General features: G+C 36.6%; 1 protein-coding gene across 2 annotated transcripts; it reads left to right on the forward strand.

Moving 5' to 3' along the window:
• Positions 1 to 5,502: 5,502 nt before the first annotated feature.
• Positions 5,503 to 23,452, forward strand: LOC149806906 (KH domain-containing, RNA-binding, signal transduction-associated protein 1-like). Of its 2 annotated transcripts, none has more exons than XM_089959511.1 (9): positions 5,503 to 5,711; positions 7,894 to 8,012; positions 9,589 to 9,705; positions 11,080 to 11,223; positions 12,616 to 12,761; positions 18,921 to 19,044; positions 19,711 to 19,787; positions 21,601 to 21,656; positions 22,747 to 23,452. In XM_089959511.1, exons 1-9 carry the CDS (start codon positions 5,615 to 5,617, stop codon positions 22,857 to 22,859), a joined length of 993 nt encoding a protein of 330 aa, XP_089815637.1. In that variant the 5' UTR covers positions 5,503 to 5,614; the 3' UTR covers positions 22,860 to 23,452. The 2 variants fall into 2 exon arrangements, with proteins under 2 accessions (XP_089815637.1, XP_089815638.1); XM_089959512.1 differs by having other exon boundaries at positions 12,619 to 12,761.
• The last annotated feature ends 429 nt before the right edge of the window (positions 23,453 to 23,881 follow it).

Here is a 23,881-nt window from a genome sequence, read left to right on the forward strand (position 1 = left end):
GGTGCTCCAAAAACTCGATATACTTGGAAATAAAGCACTTCACGCATGCACCGAATTAGCTCAACAACCGATTGACGGAAGGAAATCATCGTATTGACAGGTGCTTTTAACAACGTATAATCTGGAAACAAAATAGACGATCCATATTGCTTAAAGCGACAGTAACAACATAGATTAAATATAAGTGCAGCACATACACCCACGTTTACATAGACGGGTTGAAAACTAAAAACAAAATAGTAGTATCTCATAAAATAATAATATCGATCATCAAATGGAGGACTGGCAAATGATATGATAATGCTTGAAGGACAGTCGCAACTCACCGTGGCCTACAAAATATTAGGATGTTCCACAAAAGAATAATATCAAAGGGGGTAAACGTATGGAGCAACTAGGGGCTAAAGAAAAACACAACGATGGGGGTGGGGGTGTTCAATAAAGTTAAATAACAGGCAAACACTCGCTCTGACCAAGGGGAAGACTCTTCGAGGAGAGAAGACACACGCAAGAAAAGAATATAGGGAAAGAATACGTAAGGAAAGAAGGAAGACACGGAGAAAGAAGTTGAGGACGAAATAGACCACGACGAAGGAAGAAGTGGGAAAGAAGACGACGACGGATGGATGGGTGGTGTAGGATGGAGGAAAGACGACGTAGAGAAAGAAGGGACGAAAACGCAGTCATTCAAGAAGCAGAGACGAAACAAACTGATGAAATAGTAAAACATTCCATACACCCAAATATGGAGTGATTATCAGTTGCTGGTGGTTGAAAGACACTTAGTCATACAATGTCAGACATAGCACGTGTTGGTTTTGTTTAAGTGATATGCCTTACTATCCAAATAACGGCCTTGTATAGCGTGTTCCGAAGTCGATGGCATCGGAATGAGTAGTCAAAGTTTCAGGAATATCTCACACATTTGGCAACATATATTGACACTCTTCCACTCATTTATGTGCAATTAATATACTAACTATGCTGTCTTTATCCTGGCGGAATGACACTAGCAAATGGACGCATTTTTATATTCAGTTGACATACATTTGAATTTGTTACAATGCGACGGTAGTCGAGGTATGCCGAAGTATGTTTAAGTAGGTTCATGTGGCGAATATTTTTTCTTGAACGAAACGAAACGTTACTTTACAGTTCCAATAGGCATAAAATATTTTTATTCGTTTCGTTAAAGAATAGTATTTCAACTTAACCCGATTTCGGCATTCTCGGCTTTCATCGCTTTCCAGTCAACTGAAATGTAGGCCAACGAAACTTTAAAACAGGCCCATTTCTTTTGTGAGAATTTGAATTTATTAGAGAAAAGACATCAGAGTAAGTAAAGTCTGACTAAAACATTATGACTTTACTTTGTAGAAAAGCACCGTTTTTTCAGTTGCCAGTTGTGTGAAATATTCCTGAAAATTTGAATTTCGTTTCGATGATGGTCGACAACAAAACACACTACACAGCACTGTTAGTTAGGCAGTAAGACCCTGACGCCCAAAACATAAATATCAGCGTCAAGGTCTTACCTATAGGACTAATAGACCACTGTGTTATAGCCCGGATCGAGCGAATACTAAAATATTAAATTAATTGATGGAATAAATGGAGATCTGGACAGAGATATGGAACAAAACAACACGAGCCCCCAGTATACAAAATATAACAATTTAATTAATTATATAAACAAAATAAATTTGTACAAGATCAATTGTAGGATGCACCTCTACCATAAAAATAAATTAACTCTAAGTTCTAAAATGCTATTAGCAGTTTCGTTTACAAAGATACGGCAAATTTCATCACGAAATCGAGTGTTTCGAACTTTAATTGTCCTGCATGTCTTCAGAACCTGATTGGTTTCAGGTCATTCTCCAGAATCAATGTAACATGTATATTTGAGTAGACTTGCACAGGAATACTCTCGTTCCCTGGTCATTAACTCTTCGTTCAGTCATGGACTCTAACATTCAGCCGTGGAGGGTATTTTCCTCGTGTCTCCCCTTATAGCGAAACCGTCTCATCACAACCCTGGGTACGTGTCTATCGTAGACTATCTACTACTCGTCTCATAGACAATCTTTACGAGGGTTTTCGCCCTTCCCTCAGAGTCAAGACATTTCGCATCGCACAACATCTTAGACTGCATGACTTTGTGGTGTAATACATTTGTAAACCACGAGACTTCGATTGGGAAACACTCTCTAAACCGATAATTTATCAAATCAGAACTCACGATTACCTAACCGCCACTACTAACACACGCCACTCAAGAGTTTTGAAAATTTTTAATGTTTCTTCCATTAATATACCGGTCTCTGCAAGGTTTCAACTTATGATACATATTTTAACAAGTACGAATATTTTATATAAGTAAACAGTTTATAATTTTTTTTAAAAATTCGTACTCTACGGAGATTCGAATTCGTACTCTACGGAGATTCGAACTCCAGTAACGGCATCAATCACAATGCCTCTAGGCACCAAGCCCTATACAATCTTGATCATGCATACATCACCCAAAAATGACGCTACATGGTCGCTGGTATAGGCATTCGTTCATGTCGACCCAATGATTAATTCTCATCTAAGTACAGTCACTCCAGATCCCTGCGACATAAATCAAGGTATAAAGCCATTTTTATAGAGAATGACAAATATGCACCAATCAATGTTATCTGTGGATCCGATGTAATAGTTGTTGATAAAATTAGCATACTTTTTTAATACGAATAAATGTATTTATCATGCACGTTCGATAATTGTTAATTTGTACCATGTGGAATTTAGAATCTGTCTGCTATTGACTGCACCCATTCATTTGCCTGTAAGCACCAACCCCTACACCAACTTGACCATGTACACCAAAAATGATTCGACAAAGTCGCTGGTATAGGCATTGTATGTATCAAACTCATTCCTATGTCGACTTAAGCTGTAGAAGAATAATGTTCAGATATGCAGTGACGTCACTAGGGTTGGTGTCACCCAGTGCGGTACCTCATAGTGTCACCCCATGAACCTCCTTCCTGCACAAAAATTCAAAACTTTTATAGACAATCATCTGAGGTAACTCATGGTGTCACCCCCATGGACCTCCTTCCTGCACAAAAATTCAACAATTTTATACAGTCATTTTGGTGTCACCCCCTCTGATGGTGTCACCCGGTGCGGTCCTCACCACCCTAGTGACGCCACTGCTGATATGGACCAATAGTCAGAAGAAGCTTGCTACGAACATTTGGTCTATATTAATTATTTTTAGTTAACCCCCTAACGATCCTTTTCAGGGCCAACCAGAGATTTCAGAAATAGATATACTACTCAATCGTTGCCAGTTTGCATGTATTTGTCTTTTGTCTTCCACAGCTAAATCTTAAACCCTCTCCACTCTTTTATCATGTATGATACTATATCAGTATATTTGTGTCTACTTTTGTAAACATTATCAACGTTTATCTCCTTTCATGTAACCTTTAATAGTATATCAGTATGTTTGTTTGCAGGCGTTAATATTCCAACCTGCTTTATCACTTCATTATCCTTTTACGAATTAGTATATGTGTTGGTAAGTAAATATAGGTGCTGGTCAGTCAGACCATGTGTTGGTTAGTAGATTTTAGTGATAGATGGCGTATGGCTAGTAAGATAGTATGTTGGTAAGCAGATGTGTGTTTTGTCTTTGGTAATGTTCAAAACTTCATCTCTTCTTGTCCTTATACATTTTTTAAACATGGATGCATAACGTTACACCCTCTTTCTCCCCCCCCCCCCCACTGTGTCATCTCCACCCCAACAGTTATTGGGACATAATGTTATTTTTTCATTTACTCCATCCACACACCCCAGTCATTTTTAAAATATATGGGGATGTGATGTTATGTTTCCATTGTTCCTATGGGTCTTTCTTGTCACCATATAGCCACATTATAATATTTATGCATAATCAAACCTATATGTCAGTATAGACCTATCACTGATGCAGGCTTCTGTGTGGAGAAACCCATACGAGAGGGTCATATTTTCCAACATGTATAAGAAACGTGTTTGTTCATTTCGTAACCAAAGAATCGAGTGCTGCCCTCGGTAGCGAGTCTTCTCATGGTCTGAGTCTGTACAAAAGACTAAAAGTGCATCAGTGAAACATTTTTTTTTTTTTAAATTTCGGCATACATGTGAAAAATTCTCAAAAGTTACTTTTTGCTAATATTTTAATTTTCATAATGGACCAATCATAAATCCTTATATATATTCTATTTCATACTCAAACTAAAAAGTAAATATATTTAAATTGCATTGCATTTTAAAATTCAGTTACCCTATTGTTTTATGTTTGCAAAAATAATTCTCATCTGTAAGAAGTACACTGTAGGGAGAGAAACGATGTCTCATTCCTTTAGAGTATTCTCCGATAGACTTAACTAGAATTTGTGGTTTTCTCCAATCTATTTCTTTAATCTTTTCAGTGGCGGTGCGAGGGTTCGAGACGCCCGGGGAAACATGTTCTCCAGTGGCACCTCTTTTTATTTTTGCATGCTGAACTGTTTTTATGTTTGTTGCCAGCCTCCATCCTTCCTCACCCACACGTAAATATAAGTTTTGTGAGTAGTTTGCACTAGTTACATTAAAGTGAGGTGCCATACTATGAAAATTTCAGCTGCATAAAAGCTCCCAACGGCACCTCCTTCCCTTGGCCATTGCCCCCTCACCTCGCGCCGCCAGACCCGATCAGCAGTCAGAGGGGCTGATAGCAGGGGGCCATATGGCCCGGGCTTTAGTCTCAAAGGAACCGCGAAAAGCGTTTTATTTTTAAACAAAGGACATTATTTGGCATATTAGGGGCGGTGTGGGGGTGGGGGCACTTGCGGGATTTCACCTCTAAGCGTGTTTTGGCCTACATCCGTTAAACTTAACAGCTGACCACTACATGTTTGCCAACCCCCACCCCCAATTCGAACTCTAAAAGAGGCCCGGACCTCTCAACTCAGAAGTGGACTGCGGCGCTGCTACGGCATATTTTTGTTTTCTTTGATTTCTGTTATATTTAGAAATAATACTCATAGTTAATTTTGACCACAAGAACGTTTGAATCGACAAGGAAATTATATAGAAAATGGCAAATGAACGAGATATAAGTCACATATAACCATAGTGTTATTGTGCACAGTTTATGTTGATTTTCATACACATGTTTGTACAATAAAGAATTGAATTTAATTGTCCTAGTTATAACCCTTACAGCATTAATTGATTTCTGTCGCTCTTCTGTCCCTTACAACATTATGACTAATAGCGCGCTTTCAATAAATTACTACGCACCGAGTATTTTATTTCTTTCTTTAAATACTCGAACTTGCATTATTTATATCAGAATAGTGCATCTTTTCTTATTTTTGAATCACCTATTCAGTATGAAAAATTTATTTAGGGATATTTTGTCAAAGAAAGAAAATAAAATAGAACTATTTTTTACGCACCAAGGTATTAGGCCTATGGTTGTGTTATTAGTCTTTTCAGTCCCAGTAAAATCCGACGTGGAGGCGACCGAACAAAGGCATTCCAGTATTTTTTAGAAAAGTCCAGAGTTTGAAATTTATAATCGTACAAAATGTCGCAACAGAACGCCTATCAAGAAGAACTAAAAGCCGAACTTGAGAAGATTAATCCAGATGACTTTTCGCATGCAGCACGTTTGATATCTGACGGTAAGAAATAGGGAAGCACGCTGCAAACAAGATGGCAGCCACATTGATAGGAAAATTTGTAATGGCGCAAAAACAGACTATATTATATTGTCTTCGTATAATGTGGTAGTATTATTTTTCTTTTTTACCTCCATTGTTTGGTATATGGTGGCACATTACTTGTTAAAATATTTCTTTGGTTTGAGAAAGGCTTGGGGTTAGCCTCGTGTAACCTCGCCATGCTTTCAGTACTGAAAGACACTCGGTACTAATGGTATAGAAAAATGGGAACCAGCCTGGACATGGGTGATCATAAAATAGAGTATATATGGGCTTGGTTGGCCAGGATTGGTTAATAATGTAAGTTATGTTTTAGGAAAAAGAAACTTTCGAGAGCTTATCCTAGTTGTAAGTGAAAAAGTTTTATTTATGGAATTTCAGTCCTTCAACATGCCCGAGTTTGGAACATTCGTTACTAAAATTACAACCCGACTCTTTGGTGCGGAATTAAAAGCACATGTTTCAAACGCATGCAATTCCAGAAAATGCTGCAGCTCATAGCCTTTCCTCTACAGACATTGACATCCAGGTTTCATCAATATTGATAAATATAGGTTCGATCCTTAATTAACATGCATGCATCAGAGGACAGTTTCACAATGTAGACTATTTGTAACCAGGCAAAATAAAGTAATAACATAATAGCATCATGTTAGAAATAATTTGAATGTTCTAAATTGGAGTATACATCAAAGTATAATCTTTTGAGCCAATCATATTTCGCCATTGACGTGTGTGCCCCATAGTGTACATGTTCTGAAAATGATGGTTGCTTGTATATGATGTGTGCAGGGAACAAGACTAATGTCTAATTCTTCCATGGAGCAGGATTCCTAAAGTTGAATGGAGTTAATGATAAGTAAAAACTTCCTTTGCATCTACCACTGTTTTGTAATTAAAGAAGGGATGTACGTAGCTCTTTTCACCAGTTTCGGACCCTGTAACTTCAGTTTGATACAACACTATAAAGTTGATGATGGCTTGATAAATAGAAAAATATCTCGGGAGAAAAGTAAGCCATGGAGCATGGTTGTGTGCCTTCAAAAATGAAAATAGTAGAAGGAAATCAAGGGTCATGGGTTGAGACCAAGTATTTGGAAATTAGGTACCGTCTCATATAGTATGATAGAGATGGTCCTGTCAGAATGGGTCATGGGGTTTAATCTAAGGTATTTTTGTCACTCTACAATTTTTTCCTTTAGATTACATTTTTTCCCTCAACATCAGGCTCGTATTGAGCACATCTGTAATGAAGTGGGTCAAACCCATGTGTTGAAATAAAGGAGTGCGAGCCAAGTCTTGTAAACATCACAGTTGAATTAAATAACATTTTAACCTCAGAATAACGTGCAAGGAAGAGTCTTGTAAAAATATTCAAAAGAACATAGGTGCTACTTGTTCCTTTTCGGAATTGTAAGTAACTCCATCGTTTCTGTATTTAAAATGCTGGAACATCATAAATCAATTTCTCAATGGTGGAAAAAGTTGAGTAGGGAACAAGCCAGTGGTACAAGCAGATTAGCATGGAATCTGTTGAAATTTTGAATTGTGGGATTTGTGTAGATTTTCCTCAATTTTATAATGCTACATATTTCACAATGAATAAGCATTGGAAGTCTATCGACTTTTTATGTTGGTTACATGATGTACACATCTACACATCATGAGGACCTCAAGGGAGATATGGGGGGCTCCAGTGGTCTAAAGCGTTCTCCGTTACGGATCACTGCCATCTCACCTCTGTCTGCGTGGGTTCGAGTCTCGGATTCAGCCAGTGTGGGTATGTGAGAAAGCTTGCCAGTAGCTTGTCTTGGTTCTGGGTTTTTTCCGGGTTCTTGCTCCACCATTGATACTGGCCGCCATGTATAGCCTATCGTGTGCTGAAAAATGGCATTAAACCCCACAACAACAAGGGAGAAATGTCCTTGACTGAGTTGACCTCTATTGAAAACAAGCATTATTATTATTAGTAATAGAAGCAGTAATATTAATGTTCTTGCTGGAGGGATTGTTTGTAATTGTGATGCTTTTTTTTAGGACTGCAGATTTTTTTTTCAGGAATTGTGTGCTGCAACTTGAAACAAATCTCTAAGGACCCTAAATGTGTCATTCATGCCAAGTAAACTCTTAATTTCCTTTTCAGAACTGAAGCGGGTGGAGTCCGGAGACAAATACAAGTATGTCAGCAGGGTGGAACTTCATCACGACAAACCCTCTGGTCATGCAATAAAAGTCAGAATTCCAGTAAAAGAGTTTCCTAAGGTATGTTTCGCTTATATTGCATCACTTTTGTCTTTAAAGTTATTCTCTCCAAATTTAGAAAAGGTTAAATTAGCTTTTATGAATTGCTGTTTGGATACAGCCACCCCAGCAGCAGATTGTGGAAGAATATTGCAGATACTTTCAACACTGCAGATAAAGGGGAGAAGTGGTTGCATCTTGGATACAGCATTGTAGATCTTTTCCTTCTTAATAGGATGTATCCCATAATATCCACAAGGTTAAAATGCATACAAGCTGCTGCTTTTAGAGTTTTCTAGAAATAACACGCAATGAAAAGCTTAAAACGGTTGTTGTGGGTGTATAAAAAGGAATACTCGGCCGGAGGGGGGGGGCGCAGAAAATGACAATTACGTTTACTTGACATCTTGAGCTCATCAGAGAATGTCTCATGGAAGGAGAGGATAGCCACAACACCCTTTTAAATTGACCCCAAATGTGCACACCAAAGATTGCATCATTCTGTGAGATTTAGCAAGAAGCCTTTGGTATCAATGGGGATTGCAAGGCCTTCCTTTGGATTTAAAGTTGGGGGGTGAGTTACCTAACCCTAACCCACAACATGAGGGTTGGGTGGGGGTGGGAACTCTTCCCACACAACAAAGAGTTTTTTTTAAAAGTAGCCAGATAAATGACCCATTTCTTGGCTGATGAAGTGAGCCTTGGCTATGTATCTGCAGTGCATAAAATTACTAAGGTAATAAATGTAAACTTTTACTACAACCATTTTCACTTAAACACCTGTTTGCCTTCACTGCATGTCTAAAGAAAAACACTTGTGAATAATTAAATGCATGTTTATATTTAGACCATAGCAGTACATGACATTTCATTTACCTTGTACAGGAATTTGCTCCAACTTTCAAAAAATGTTGACTGCTTTACTGAGAGTGTGTTGCTATGTTTAGTGGGTCTGCATTGCAAGGGTATGCATCTTGATGAGCACAGCAGAAACTATTGTAATGAATTTGAACAGTTCTGCTTATATTACATTGTGGCAGACTGCTAATGGATCACTATATAGTAAATGCCACAGAATGAACAATATTTAAGTTAATTTAAAACTCTATATATATATATATATATATATATATATATATATATATATATACACACACGCACACATGCATGAACGTATGTGCATTCATCTTTAAACCAAAGTGGTCATATATTTATGTATTCAAAGTTATGTTACAGGCAATTAAATTTGACATTACATTTTTACCACATGTTTAAATGGTCAAGTTTTAAAGTGTACAAGGAAGTTTTGTCCATGTACATCTGTAATTGTGTAGCTAAAAGGACTAGTGGTGCAGTATTCCATCACTATGAAGTACATTACAACATGGTTCCATTAGAAGACTACAATCACACAATTTCATTAGAGGGTAATAAACTTTTACTGTCATGTGCATTGTGATGATAGCATCCTTGGAAGAACTTGTCCAGAGATGGTTCTTTCTTGCATGTCAGGTTTTTATGAACAGCAAGATACTTTTCTTTTTAAGAACAGAATCCTATTTCAAATTTGTGTTGAGGAAGTTTTCTATATTTTCAGTTCAACTTTGTTGGGAAACTGTTGGGTCCAAAAGGAAACACCCTAAAAAGACTACAGGAGGAATCGGGATGCAAAATGTCAATTCTGGGGAAAGGATCTGTGAGAGACAAACAGAAGGTTTGAATGAATAATTCTACTATTCTGAACTTTACCCACTTGAATTGGTTCAGATTGTTACATTGTTGTTTTCATCCAGCTATATATTGAAAGTTCCAGCAAATAAGTGTCTTTATGATCACTCTCCCTGGTACATGAATTAAAGTACAAAAATGACTTTTTTCCCCATAATCATTGAAATTTATACAATTGAAGATAAATTTGCTGTCAAATTTTACAAATTTAACTAAATACAAAAAAAAAGGTTTAGACCTTGTTTTGCAAATTTTTTCTCGACTTGGGAGGCAGGGATCTACATAATTGCATTTTTATACTAAATCTTCAGTAACACAATATTTAGAAATTGCTTTCTGCGAGTTAAATATTTCGCTTGATATATTTGCCCAAATGTTTTTAAAAAAAAAAAAACTGGACACTCTTACTGATACTTCCCAGATATCAATGTCTGCCATTATTTCCTGTGACATGTTCACTTACGGTTTGAAACTAATTTAATCAAGAAATAATGCGTGTATGGCAGTTGAACTCTTCATTCAGGTCACCTATTCTGTTCAAACAAAAATTGCTATTTACATTCTTTTGCTTAGGTTTTGATACCAAAGTTTTTTTTATTATATGATAACTTCGTGGAAATCAGCCAGTGATAGTTGCTATAACCAGAGCCATGTATAACAGAGATGCCCATTGTTTTGAATTTGGTGTGGATGTCCCGAGTTGCCAATCATGTTCACAAATCTCACTGCCATAGACAAAAGTCTTATCCGGTAATTTGTAACGTATCAGTTTCCAGAATACAAAATGTTTTTCGTCCTTTCCTTCTTTATGGTAATTTGAAGCACAAGACCAGTTTCCGGCATATAATGTGCTGTTAATCAAAACCCTTTGTTTCATTTCATCCCAGTCTCTTCTGTTAATTCATATAATATCAGTTTCATGCTGTTTTTTAAAATGCTTTGTTTTTCTTCATGATGTATAGGGGCTTGTTTTGGTCTTCTCTTTTTACATTAGATTTCTCCAACATCTGTTTACTTGTGAACTATAATAGGCAGTGTCTCTCCAAACCTTTTGTGTGTATGCCTTGAATTTAAAATGCAAGGACAGTTGAAAAGAGTTAAAGAACACTTTGTAGAACAATTAAAAGAATGCATAGAGCTGTACCTAGTTAAATATTGTTATATAACTGCACATTGACATGTTGTGTAGTTTTTAAGTGATCTTATCATTCTTCTAGCTTCCACATAGATTTTTTATTTGCTGCTGCAATTGTTGCATATTATTCAATAGAATCTCAAAGTTTTACCCCTAATTTCCCTGGGTAGTAATGAGCATCTCTCAATGGGTTTTCACCAAAAAAATCATTTTTTGCATTTGTAGGAGGAAGAGATGAGAAAGGAGGGTGGAAAATATGCACATCTGAATGAAGAGCTTCATGTTCTAATCGAGGCTTTTGCAGAGACCACAGATGCCTATGCGAGATTTTCCCACTGCCTTACTGAGACAAAGAAGTTTTTGGTGCCAGTAAGTGTAGTGAAGAAGTATAGTCGATTAACATGTATTATTCAGCACTTGCAAAAGATGTATTAGATTAGAGCAAGTTCAGTTTCATTATCTCCATGTTGCATGACTTGAAATAGCTCTTTCAGATTTGCCTAGAACTTTGAAGTACACAGTATTAAAATATGAATCAGAAATTCAGTGGGTTTTTTCCAAAGATAAAAAAAAATTTGGAGGGATCAATGATGCACATTTTGGGTGGTTGTCAGATGGAGTAGTGCTTTGTTGCTGTACGGCATGCTAATTTTCATGTACATGGTAGCAGTTTATGCAATGTTATCACCTTAAAATGTTGTTTTAAAAAAATTAACTGGTGGGCTGTACCTTCAGCATAATAATCCAGTATATACTGTATGATGGGGTGTTACGAGTATTGTCCGTCAGACCCAGTGATAACACGTTTTTAAGGCTACTCACAGCTCAGACTGTCGTATCATCCACGCACCCCACACACACGTATACATCTTCATTTGTGATTTTATCATTATTTTATTCTGTTTAAAAGTTAATACTGTCATGAAACAAACATTGGGGCCCTGAGTGGTCTAAAGTGCTCTGTTACGGATCAGTGCCATCTCGTCTGTGTGGGTTAGAGTCTAGGAATCGGCCAATGTGGGTATGTGAGAAAGCTTGCTAGTAGCTTCTCGTGGGTTGGTGGTTCTTCCTGCACCATTAATACTGGCTGCCATGCATAGCCTATCGTGTGCTGAAAAATGGCATTAAACCCCACTACAACAACAGACCCAGTGATAACTTATTTTTTTTTTTTTTTATAGATAAAACACAATATGCTGTTTAATCCATGAAAGGCATGGAAGAGTGCACTTACTATTCAGTTATGAGAGTCTGTTGTAACATTGTAGAAAATCCACATTTTGAGAGAATAATGTGCAGAACACCAATTTAAGCATCATCTTTTATGTTTTTCTCAACTCTTGCTTAAACCAAGTTTTCAGTCGGCTTTATATGCTTCTGAAATATTATAGACAAGTTAACATGGTTGTATTGGCTGGCAAAAACTTTGTAGAGATTTTGCTTGCAAGAACTGGTGCAGAACCTGTTGGGTTGCATGATGACCCTTGTTTCATGTCCAAAAAGGCTGAAGACGGGTGATTTTTTGAAAGAGGTTGCAAGATGCTGCCCCTCTCCCCCTTTCCGGTGTGATCACTGGAGATTATGCTAGCAAAAGTTGTATTAATGGCTTCAAAATTGCAACCAGATATGGGGTCTCAGGTCTACCCTTTAATGCATTTCTTTTACAAAATTTTACTTTATTTTCTGGTTTATTCAAATGCAGTCAATTTTCAGAAGTTTAAAAGTCCAATTATGTCAGCATATTCTTTTATCTGTTTATTGGAGGACCACAATGATGATGTGTCTATGCAGCAGATGCAGGAAATGATGTACCTGAATGGTGACAAGCCAGGAGGTCGTGGTCGTGGGAGAGGAGGTCCTGCAGCATTGCCTGGACGCGGTGGTCTTCTGTCCACACCAGGAGCAAGGTACATTATTTGAACAAAATTAACCTTAAAATACAGACTTGTGGCATCAACGCAAAAACTACGAAAAAATGACCATTGCCGAAAAATCCAGAAAGTTTGTTCATCCGTGTTTGATTTTGATCCGGGTTTCATACTTGAAGTAGTGAAATTGGTCAGGGAACCAAACTAACCTTACAGCAGCATATCATATGCTTTAAACTGCACCTGTTTATGCGAAGTGTCTGCATGATCTGTTTATGATAGATTTTTTTAAAAAATGGCATCCAGCAAGCATTGCATGTTTAAGTCAAAAGGGAAAATGTGTTGAAAAGTGTTAATATCAACACAGGAAAAATAAAAAAGGAATATTCAGATTCTTGTGAATAAAAGCTGGAATGGACACAATTGTGTTAATTGAACATGCATGCCAATTTGAATGACGCATGGTGGGAAATAATGATTGCAGTCATGTGAAATGGAAAATTTTTCCAAGAATTACATCAAGGTGAGAGACAGCAGCAAGTCATTGAGCTGCGTAGGGTTTGGAACTAAAATTTGTGCACTGTACTAGTGGTAAATAAAAGTCTGTTTACTTTACAAACTTTTCACTTAAACATAATGTTTATTGTCTCTGCTCGTTCCGAATACTGAACTTCCAATTACGTTTTCCAGCTTTACAATAGCAGTTTATAATTTGTTACACCTTACTGAAAACTGGTCAAACTTGTGGGGAAAAATCAACTGCCTTACAGGGTTGGCAGGTCTGCATTATCTCTTGAACTATTAAAGGCCATGATTAAACTTAGTATGCATTTGTTTATATCCCATTCAGGATGCTCTTTACATCATTGACTCTCCTTGTTTGAAATTTCATTTATATCTAGTCACTTGGACCATTGGAAACCTGCATGAAACTTTGCATGCTCTTTTGTCATGACTAGGCATGTGTTATATGAAAGTACTGGTTCTCTCAGATGGTCATTTTAAGAGTTGTCCCCATTTTTAAAAAAATCCATCCCTCTGACTTCGCAATCACTGCAGTCATCTTGTAAACCATTTGAGATATTTTATGATACTTGGTTTACGTTGATGTTGTGAAAAGAGTTGGTCATGTCTTAAAATGGGCCTTGTCAAATAGTTACTTTTAGAGCTGATGGCATGTTGTAAGAACTTGCTGACTGGTAGATTTGGTCAGAAGAAGCAAGGAATATCCAGTAGATGGTTAAAGTTATGTCAGCTGCTTGTAGATAAAAACTTGTGGATCACCTGATCAGTCCATTGGCACAAGTATATTGCCACTTCAAAACTGCTGGGATTGCCATAAGACTTCACATGCGCATTAAATCCTTTTTCTGGTTGATCCAAAATGAAAATGGTGGTGCTCAAACATCCAACAGACTGCAACAGTTGTCAACATGGGTTTTACAAGTCTTGTGATGTCTGCTCGAGTTGGTACTAAATGAAGATGGTGCCAAGCTAATATTCTATATGACTGCCAATGACCATCTTGTTCTTGCTTATGCATTTGTATGAAAAATATTGCCATATGGTTTTCAGTGCTAGATTTCTTGTGATGTCTAGTTGATCAGATATGAAAATGGAGGCAGTTATAAAATCTTGCTTAACTCTTCCTGAACACTGCTGCTCATTTGATATCAACATAGGTTGATTGCAAGCAAGACTTTAGATCTGAATGAAATTGGTGTCACTAATAAAAATCCAGTATTGCCAACACTGTGGCCATCTAAATCTGTTACTACTAAATAAACAGCTGTGAACATGGGGTGTCGCTAAAGTAGTTTTGTGATTATTTGTTCCTAAATGGAAACTGCATCAATGTTGCCATCCTGTCATTGCTTGTTCAAAACAGTCATGTCAAAACAAGATTTTCACCAAAAGACTTTTGTCTGGTTGATTTAGGATACAGTTTTGCTGTTGTGTGTTGTTGCTACTCTTAAATGGAAGAATTTTTAAGGTGTCAAGTTTGACCTGTATGAAAAAGATGCAGATAGACTCTCATTGTGGCAATTATGAAAATATTCTATTCTTCAACATGGATGGTTAATCAATGGAGTTTACAACAATATGCTTAATATACATTGTTGGCCCTAAAAGAAAAGGTACCAAGAGTGCCCAGTATGGCTACTATGAGGCTGTCGTGAACACATTGCTGTAACTAACCCTTATGTATGGCTGGGCACATGGAGTTTTCGACAGAAGACTTGTAATGATGCCTACTTCTGTTGGGAATTAAAATGGTGCCAATGACATTCAGTATGTCCACCACTACATGTAATCTGAAAATCCTGTCTTGGAAGAATATTAGGTGATTTCAGCACTGCAAGTTCAAGGTAGAAATGGTCTAGCTGTGAATTCTTTCCACCCACTAGCGTCTGTCCATTGATGGGACAATTATTACAAGTTTAACAATTTTAAATATTTATTCACATTTAAGGACATATTTGGCTCTTTCTGAAATGAAGGGAGGTAATTTTTTTTAATGTCAGCTTGTACAGAAATATCCGTATTGGAAAGAGTAATGTTTTGGAATGTGATAAATTTGTTGCATCTTGAGTAAAAATTTGAATCTTTGAAAATGCTTCGTCTTTGGCGTTGTCAAAATGTGCAGATTACTTATTCTGTTGCTTGCCTATTGGAGCCCAGTGTTTTGCTAGGCTCCATGGGTGACCACACTAAGACATGCGCCAGAAATCAAGCCAGACTCATAGTGCTGAGAGTGACTGCTCTTTGTCCTCCTCAGTCTCCAATATCTGGAACAAAAATGAAGATTATGTTGCCATAAAATCATTTCAGTGGTTCTTGGCTTATTCATGGTAAAAAGTGTCTGGGATGAAATTTGCATAGATAGGAATGATTAAAAAAAAATTGAAATGTGTTTTGTGATTGTGCCTTTGTTGCACTGTTTGCTGTTCTTTTTAAAATGTTCAAACCATGTACATCTTTTAGTTCTAAGACAAAAGATGGTATCAGACACTTCTGCATATCATGATTTCGCTTCTAGCATGCCATTTTATTGGCTAATTCAAGCACTTGAAAGCCATCTTGATATTTACTGTTTTGTACCATCTTGGATCACTGAAACTAGTCAAAGTGCAGCCGTTGCTGTGTTTCATTGCAGGAACAGGATCAAGTCGGTCATTCTGTTGGCAGCTCATGCTGTTTGTCCCAAAATTAAGCAAAACGTGGATTCAATTTGAATGGAAGTCTAGATTTGATTAATCAGAAACTTGTGATCACTAATCATTATTCTGCTCTTATATAATCATCTTCATTCCCTCGTCTCCCTGTGATTTCAGTTCCTTAAATTGTACTATTTAGCTTTTGTTTTCCTGTTAAAATAGATTAATTGGCAGAATAAAATGTGTGCACTGTATTCATAAAGGAACAAGTTCATTGTTGACTAAATTCAAGCCCATTCAGATCATAATATTTTTCCGATTTGGTTGTCCTATATGTAAACAATAAAAACTAAATAAAAAAATTAGAATAAAAAAACTTGAGTGGGATTTATCTTTAGAAGCACTGCATGTTTTATTACATATTCCAGACAGTATAGCATCCAGCTGGTCAGTATTGGCGTTTATGCACTGGACAAATCTAAGAAAGCAGTTGCATTCTTTTAATGGTCAAGTTACTGCGAATATTTTTGTATCACAGTATACAGTGGAATTGCTGAATGTACAGTTTGCATACATTTTTCTCCATTTTAAACATGAATTCCACATTCCTCCCGACTTGAATCAGATTTTACTTGATATGGTCCATTTTTTTTTATATCATCTCCGATCCGTTTTTTTTTAAACGGTCTGTCCGGTCTATTCCACAATGACCCTTGTAAAGAATTTGTTCTACATATTAGTTAGCACAAAGCACAAGAGTCTTGTAAAGATTATTCTGATTGGTCAAAAGTTTAAATTCCTCCATTGGTCAGAAGTTTAAATTAGTCCATTGAATCTTTGTGTAAAGGAAACTGATGGTAATGGAAAGAAAAAGCATGCTTGTAAAACATGGCATCCCAAGTTGTTGAGAGAGACCATGACATGAAAAGCTTACATAAAGGTTTAAAAAATGTGGAAATGGGAATGGCTGGAGTGAAAAGTCAGAGTGGATGGAGTTACTGTCATGGTATTTTTCACCAATTCATGTCCAAGTTCACTAATTCTTATCCCTGTTTTTACTAATTGTGAACCTGGAAGGTTGGCAGCTATGCATTAATGGACCATGCATACACAGACAAAACTTCGTTTAATTTCGAGTGGGCAGAAAGATCGAGTTTGAAGAATATCAGTATCTTGAGCTGAGAAGTATGTTTCTACACCAAATCAAAGGAGTTCTTTTCCCAACTCAAAGCAGAACATGTGTGGTTTTGTTCTTATTGCATATCCCTTTGTTAGTTGCGCATTCATTTCCATTTTTATTATGTTTACTTTAAAAAAATATGAATGATATATTTGATAAAAGATACTGTACAACCTCAAAAAAAAAATCCCCATGTGATGCAAGTAACCATGGATAATAAGCCCAAGTATAAACTGCGCATTTGTGTTGTCTGTCTGCATTGAAGATATGGTGACTAGCTTTGAATGGGATATATGAATTGATTTAAGTGGTATTGAACAGTATTGAGAAGATGCAAATAAAAACAGGGCAGGGATCGTCCTGGGCTTCGCCAATGTCGCAAATTGCGATTTTTTTTCCTTATTGGCGACAAAAATATCCCATCTGGCGATTTTTTTGGCGACATACTTTTTGGTTATTTGATTTGTACATACAATCATGGATTTGGACTGGATAAATTAAAAGGCAGAACGAAAGGAAGCCACAAACTTGACTAAGCAATGCATTGGAATCAATCTGTTACACAAACGATCCTTTATTCTTATTGACAACCCCATCTTTACAGTGCATTGTTACATCATAATCTGCTTATGCTGACATCTGGGCTGAGTACTGTATGCTGTGATACAGTCAATCATGCTACTGCACTATACCTACAACTGACTGACTTCTGAAGACGCGAATAGAACAGATAAAATTAATTCTATGGCTAATCCTTCTGTTTTTTTTTTATACATATACCAATACAATAGTTTTGCTGAACCTTCATAGAAAACTGATAAGCTTTGAAGTACCGACTACCATGTATAAATACAAAGCAAATGGAAAAAATCTAAATCACAATTACATCTGTCGCGAGTGCAGCATTTTACTCATTGATCTTTTCCTTTTGCCATCAGTCCTGTGTTACGGCTGCAGAGACTTAAACTCCGCAACAAGAAATAGCAAAAAAAAAAAAAACAGTTTTGCATAATTAATAATAATTATTTATTTCTCAAAATGCAGGAGTGAAAGAATCCCTAAATTGGATGTGAATTTATGCTTATATATACGGTCCAATATTGCCAGGTGTTGACTCGTATAAGCTTCATTCGTGGGAATGGAGATCCTATTTTTCTTGTCGAGAAAATTTATACAGCATTCAGTGATCATTCTTGGGATTTAGGAAGCAATTCACTACAAGCTTTGTGAAGCTAGCCATAAGGGGGGGGTGGCTGCTGAGAGACTACTGGTGTCACCTGTCAGCACTGTAGACTGTGAATGTGGATTCAGTAAGATGAACTTCATAAAAACTGACATCAGAAATAAGCTCTGCATCTCATCTCTCGAGAATTTAATGAGAATTAGCATGTACAGATGTGAAAAATTAGACTTTGAAACTGCATTCAACAAGTGGGCAGCCCTAAAATTGCGACGGATCTTCATGTAACACTTTGTAACATTTTGTTAATGCTTCTTGTAATTAAAGTATTAACTAATCCATCTTTTGTAATTTTCATTGCCTGTTACATTAATAGACTAAATTAACACTTGGAAAAATGCACACTACTTTTTTGGCGACACTTTTTGAAAATTGGCGACAAAATATTGAGGTTAGCGATTCTTTTGGCGACATCTTTTTAAAAGCCAGGACCATCCCTGACAGGGGCCCATCTTGGTGGCACTAACTTGTCCACGTGTAGTGATGCTTCCCAATTGTTTTCTTTACTTGAACATGAATGTCTTGAATTGCAATATTAATGTTTTGGCAATACTCTACTCTGTTGGCTACTAACTATTTTAAGGTATTTGAGTGCTGTGAATGATGCATCTTTATTCCAGGGGTGGTCTTCCAGCCCGGGGAGCTCCAAGAGGGGCCCGTGGTTCCCCAGCTGCCAGAGGGAGAGCAGCCCCAATGGCACCAGTCCCGTCTCCAATGGAGGCAAGTTATGATGATTACTCTGGGGTAAGTGCAGTAATAGCAGCTGATACAATATTCTGATAGAGTTGTGCATGCATCTGGAGTGGTTAATTGTATTTTACATTTGTTGACGATTATTTTTGTATCTAGTTTTAATTTTATAAGGACTTGGCAACATAGCTTTATGGAATCGCCATATTATCTGCATGGTAATTTTGATGGCACAAATGGAGGGCAAAACATCCCCTCAACAAAATTGAACCTGTGGCCATGTGATACCAATGCTACCTTGATAATGAATGAAAAATGTGCAACCGTCCTTGTTTAATTTGACATGCATCTACACCACAAAAACACAAGTTTGCTTTTGGAAAGAGCCATGTCGGTAATCTCATTGCTAACATCTGCTAGGTAGAAAATTAGTTGTGCAAATGAATCTCAGATGTACTCATTTTGTTGTGTATTAAAAACTAGCAAATTTAATAATGAAATGTGATTTGAAGGCATTTAAACAACCCTATAAAATTGAACCCATTCCATAGGTTCTATAAGATGAAGAATTTTTGTCCTGAAGTTTTTTTCTTCTCTTTTTTGTAAATGTTTGGTTTTTATTAAATTTGATTATAGTTTTTGATTTTGAAAAGACCATATCATGCTTGATTAATTAACATGATTTTTGTATATCAGTAGTTATCTTTGCTGATCTTGCAGGGTTACGGTGATGCAGGATACGATTCTGGCTATGGAAAAACAGACCCTTATGATGCTGGCTATGGCGGAGGACACGAGTAAGGATCACGTTCAGGAATTTGTATAACTTGTGGTTTTTGTTATAGACAAGTCCATATGTACTAATCAAGCAGAGAAAAATTGCTAACAAGCACCATCTATGATAGGAGCTTTCTTAGCTATGCTGGTTATAGGCCAGAAAAGCAGATGGGGGATGGTCCATCAAGTGGCATAAATTTGTTATTGCTGCTTTTCCTAAACTACTTCAAGGATTGTCGTGTGACTTGACACGTTCATTATGTGGTCTAGTTTGACCTGAATGAAAGGAGTGTTGTTTTGATGCTGTGGTCATCATGAAAACATGGTTATCACTACTACTGAATGAATGCTCACATCTTGTATTTTTCACCAGACGACTTGAGTTGTCTTGTGGGTCCTAAATAAAATTGTGTGATCTAAAATGGCAGCCTTGGTGGCCCTTTTGAACTAGTTGTCCTTACGTGATTTTCACTAATGACTTTATATTGGACTGGTATGGTTTCTATGACAGCCATCTCAGTCATGTTACTGATTCTCCTAAGCAAGGTCGTATTTAACCGAGATTTTTGCCAGATGTTGAGCTTCAAGGAAAATGGTGCTGCTTCCACATAAAATATGGCTGGCACATCTTAAAAATCTTGCTATTGCTACTCCTGAATGGATGGTTATACCAGTATGGGAATTTAACTAAAATGTACTTAATGAAATCTAGTTGGTCCTGAATAAAAATGCTGCTTCTTGCACATTCCAATATGGTTACTGCAATAAAATCTTGGCAACTACTTCAGAGTGAATGGTTATTAAAGGCACAAGATTTTCAGTGAAGGACTTGTAATGTCTACTTGTAGCCAAAAGTTGACGTTCAGTATAGTCAACACCATAGTTGTCTTGAAAATCTAGTACTAGCTCTGATCATATGAACATTGAACTTTCACCAAATGTCTAAAGATCTCCAGTTGGTCTTAAATAGTAGATGTTATTTCTGGTTTTCAGAAGATTGTTACGTGTTGATCCTAAATTAACATGGTGCCTGTTCCGATGGCAAGTCATCATGGTAGCGATCTTGAAAATCGTGTCATAGATACCGCTGCTGGAAAATAATTGACAGATTGGTAGTCCGGTGGGGGTGGCTGTTTTCATTACCAGAGTTATTCTAGTGTCTTGTATAGCCGAGAATGAAAACTATGGAAATTGAATCCCAATGTAGTGGTATCCATCCTGAAAATATAATCTCTTCTAAATAGACAATAATATCGGGATGGGTTTTCAACAGTTGACACAATGGTCATCTTGTAAAGTTTAATGTCACTGCACCCCCAGACTGGATGGTTAAGTTCAAGTAGTTTGTATCCTAAAGATTTTATGCTGTCTACTTGGAGCTAAATGAAATTGGTGCAAATCTGGCATACATTATGCCCACCACAGCTGATTTATTTGAAAAATCTTAATCCATAAAGAATATTGGAGATGATTAAAACGAAAAAGTAATTTTTGTCTGGGAAATTCTTTTTGCCAAATATCCTGTCACTCCAGTTGGCTTTTGTTAATTTTTTTCTAACCTTATCACAAGTTAGAACTTGAAATGTACAAATAAAAAGAAAATCTTCTTGGATTATTAGCATTAAAAACAGATATGACATGGAATATTTTTTAAAAGCCTGAATTTTTACATGTGATGGTTTAATTAAAGTGTTTCTTTGGTAGAAATATTGTGCCAAGAAGATCATTTACTTTGAGGATTATAGCCAGATGAGACTAGTAAAGGAACATGTTGTGGCATGAATTAGTCCTGTCGTTGCATAAATGGATTTCATAATGTAATTTTCATTTCAGTGACACCCAGTACTTCGACTATGGACATGGTTCAGCAGGTGGATACGAGGATTATGGTTAGTAAAGTTCTGTAAACAACAAGCTTCACCTGGTTTTTTTTTTTAAATGTACTCGGGTTGAGCTTTTGACATTATCAGGAATAATTAAGAGAACATTATGATTTTTTTTGTCCAAGGTAGAGTGATGAAGTGGAGGAAAAAAAATTGTATATTCTGGAGTCTGCTTTCGGGAGAATGGGTCAGAGTAAAAAAAAATTGAATTTAAAAAAAGAAAAGAAATTTGAGCTGTTTATTGAGGGGGTGTTCGATATAGATTTATTTTGAAGTTGTGGTTGGCATGCCACTTTCTATGGAAGGGTACCAACAATAGAAAAGAAATCAGTTGTATGGGGGGGTGTTCATAGTGTCTAGATAACTCTTAACCATTGCTTTGCGGCTTTGGCATAAAAGGCCATGACTTTTAGTGATACTTATTGAACGTTACGTTACTTTCATTGAAAATAGTTTGAGTTGCTGTGGTTGAAATAGTGGACTGTCGCATCTGTATAGACCTCGGTACATCTGTGCATTTTATATTTTATCATGTTAAGATTCATTTGGAAGGGTTTATTTTCTAAACTTTGCAGTATATCCTTTAATTGGCACCACTGTCGTGCCAAGTTGCCATAAAATGCCACTACATGGATGTAATTACTATACTATCTTGAATTGTATTGATCAAGCATAACCTTTGCATGCAAGATGAAGATGGTACTTTGTGGTTCCAAAATCCAAATCATTGCTTTTGATCCTCAGGAGGGAATGTGGTCTTTATATTTTCTCAATGCAGTTTATTGGACGAGAGGCCTGCTTAAATGAAAGTGGTGAAGGTGAAAGTGGACACTTTCAGCAGAATGGCACATGCTGAGGTTGCAAGCAGTTAATGTGAGACAGGTGATGCGAGAACAAATGTGAACAGACTTGTCATCATTGATGATCTGTAAAGAATGAATTAATAATCCAGTATTTAGAATTCCGATATTTCGATGATAGTTCAGCCTCAAGTGTGATAGGATAAATTTATTTCGTTTTGTGAACTAGAATTAATTTACAAAAATTGTTTCAATAATGATGAAAGTGAGATTGATCATGTAAAATTTATTTACAGGTGCTTCAGCTGGTTATGGAGGCAGCTCCAGTTTCAAATCCCCACCAGCATCCAGAGGTCGTGGTCAGTTCAGAAGTCACCCCTATGGCAGCTCTGGACGTGGTGGCTATTGATCTGGACAATATTATACTCTGGTTTTTTAATGTGTGTATTCTATCATGAAGGATGGAAAGTTGGGAAACTAGCAGGTTTGGAATAACCTCAACGACTCTGTACAGCTTAAAAGTGGAGAGTGGACAGTATCACTACGTTCTTTTATTTACAGAATGCATACCTCCAAGGTACATAGATTTGAACTTTGCAAACTAAAAAGATTAACAGTATCATGAGAACTAAATTAATTGGAGGTCCCAAAAAAGTTTGAAATTACAAAAACGGAAATTTATAAAGACATTTTAATCTCAGCAATTAAAACTAACATAAACAAGGACATGTACATAAAAAAAAAGGTCCTTTGCATTAATTTACTTGACATCTTTGAAAGAACATAAAGTTGAGTCCTTCCTATTCCTGCAAATAAAACTATCAGTTCAGACATCAAAATGTTCATGTATGAGAACTCGTATATTTTTTCTTCAACTCATTAGATGTTTAATTTCTTAAAATTGTGGTTTTAAGATGGTCATAGATCACTGTAGTGTTCATTTCATCAAATATTGTCACATAAAAACTTAAAATCGTGAATAAAATTGTTTTGTCATCTAAATGAGATCCAATATTGTTTATTTCACGGGAACTAATTCCAATGCCTCAAATATTCAGGAGAGGTCCTCTATTTAAAATTTTTGTAGCTGCACCAGTCAAACCAAAATAATACAGAAAAGATAAGAAAAATTGTTCCAAGTTGAAATAGACAAGACCCCTGTTTTGTCGAAGCATTGGTGAATGTATATGTTACTCAAGAAAAATTGTACCATTTACTTGGGGTCCTTCATCAAGTTGCACAAATTGTATGTTAACAATGTTTTCTGTTGGTCTGTCTGTCGACATTTTATCACAAAGTTGTGCAGACTTGCCATCTAATTTGGTGGGGGTGTTATAGTTTAGTCAGGCACAAATTGAGGTATTTGAGTACCGTTTGTGTGTACAATGTTCAGATGGGAATGCTTGTTTATGGTTTTATCTTGCCAACATT

The sequence above is a fragment of the Sinohyriopsis cumingii genome, chromosome 1 (genome assembly GCF_028554795.1).
Source record: "Sinohyriopsis cumingii isolate HCF-2022 chromosome 1, ASM2855479v2, whole genome shotgun sequence".
Taxonomy (NCBI): Eukaryota; Metazoa; Mollusca; class Bivalvia; order Unionida; family Unionidae; genus Sinohyriopsis; species Sinohyriopsis cumingii.

Excerpts from the sequence above, each read along its gene's own strand:
- LOC149806906 (XM_089959511.1), top strand. The coding sequence starts at position 5,615 with ATGTCGCAACAGAACGCCTATCAAGAAGAACTAAAAGCCGAACTTGAG. Across the intron at positions 8,013-9,588 it reads CAGTAAAAGAGTTTCCTAAG|TTCAACTTTGTTGGGAAACT; the intron begins GTATGTTTCGCT and ends CTATATTTTCAG. Across the intron at positions 9,706-11,079 it reads CTGTGAGAGACAAACAGAAG|GAGGAAGAGATGAGAAAGGA; the intron begins GTTTGAATGAAT and ends TTGCATTTGTAG.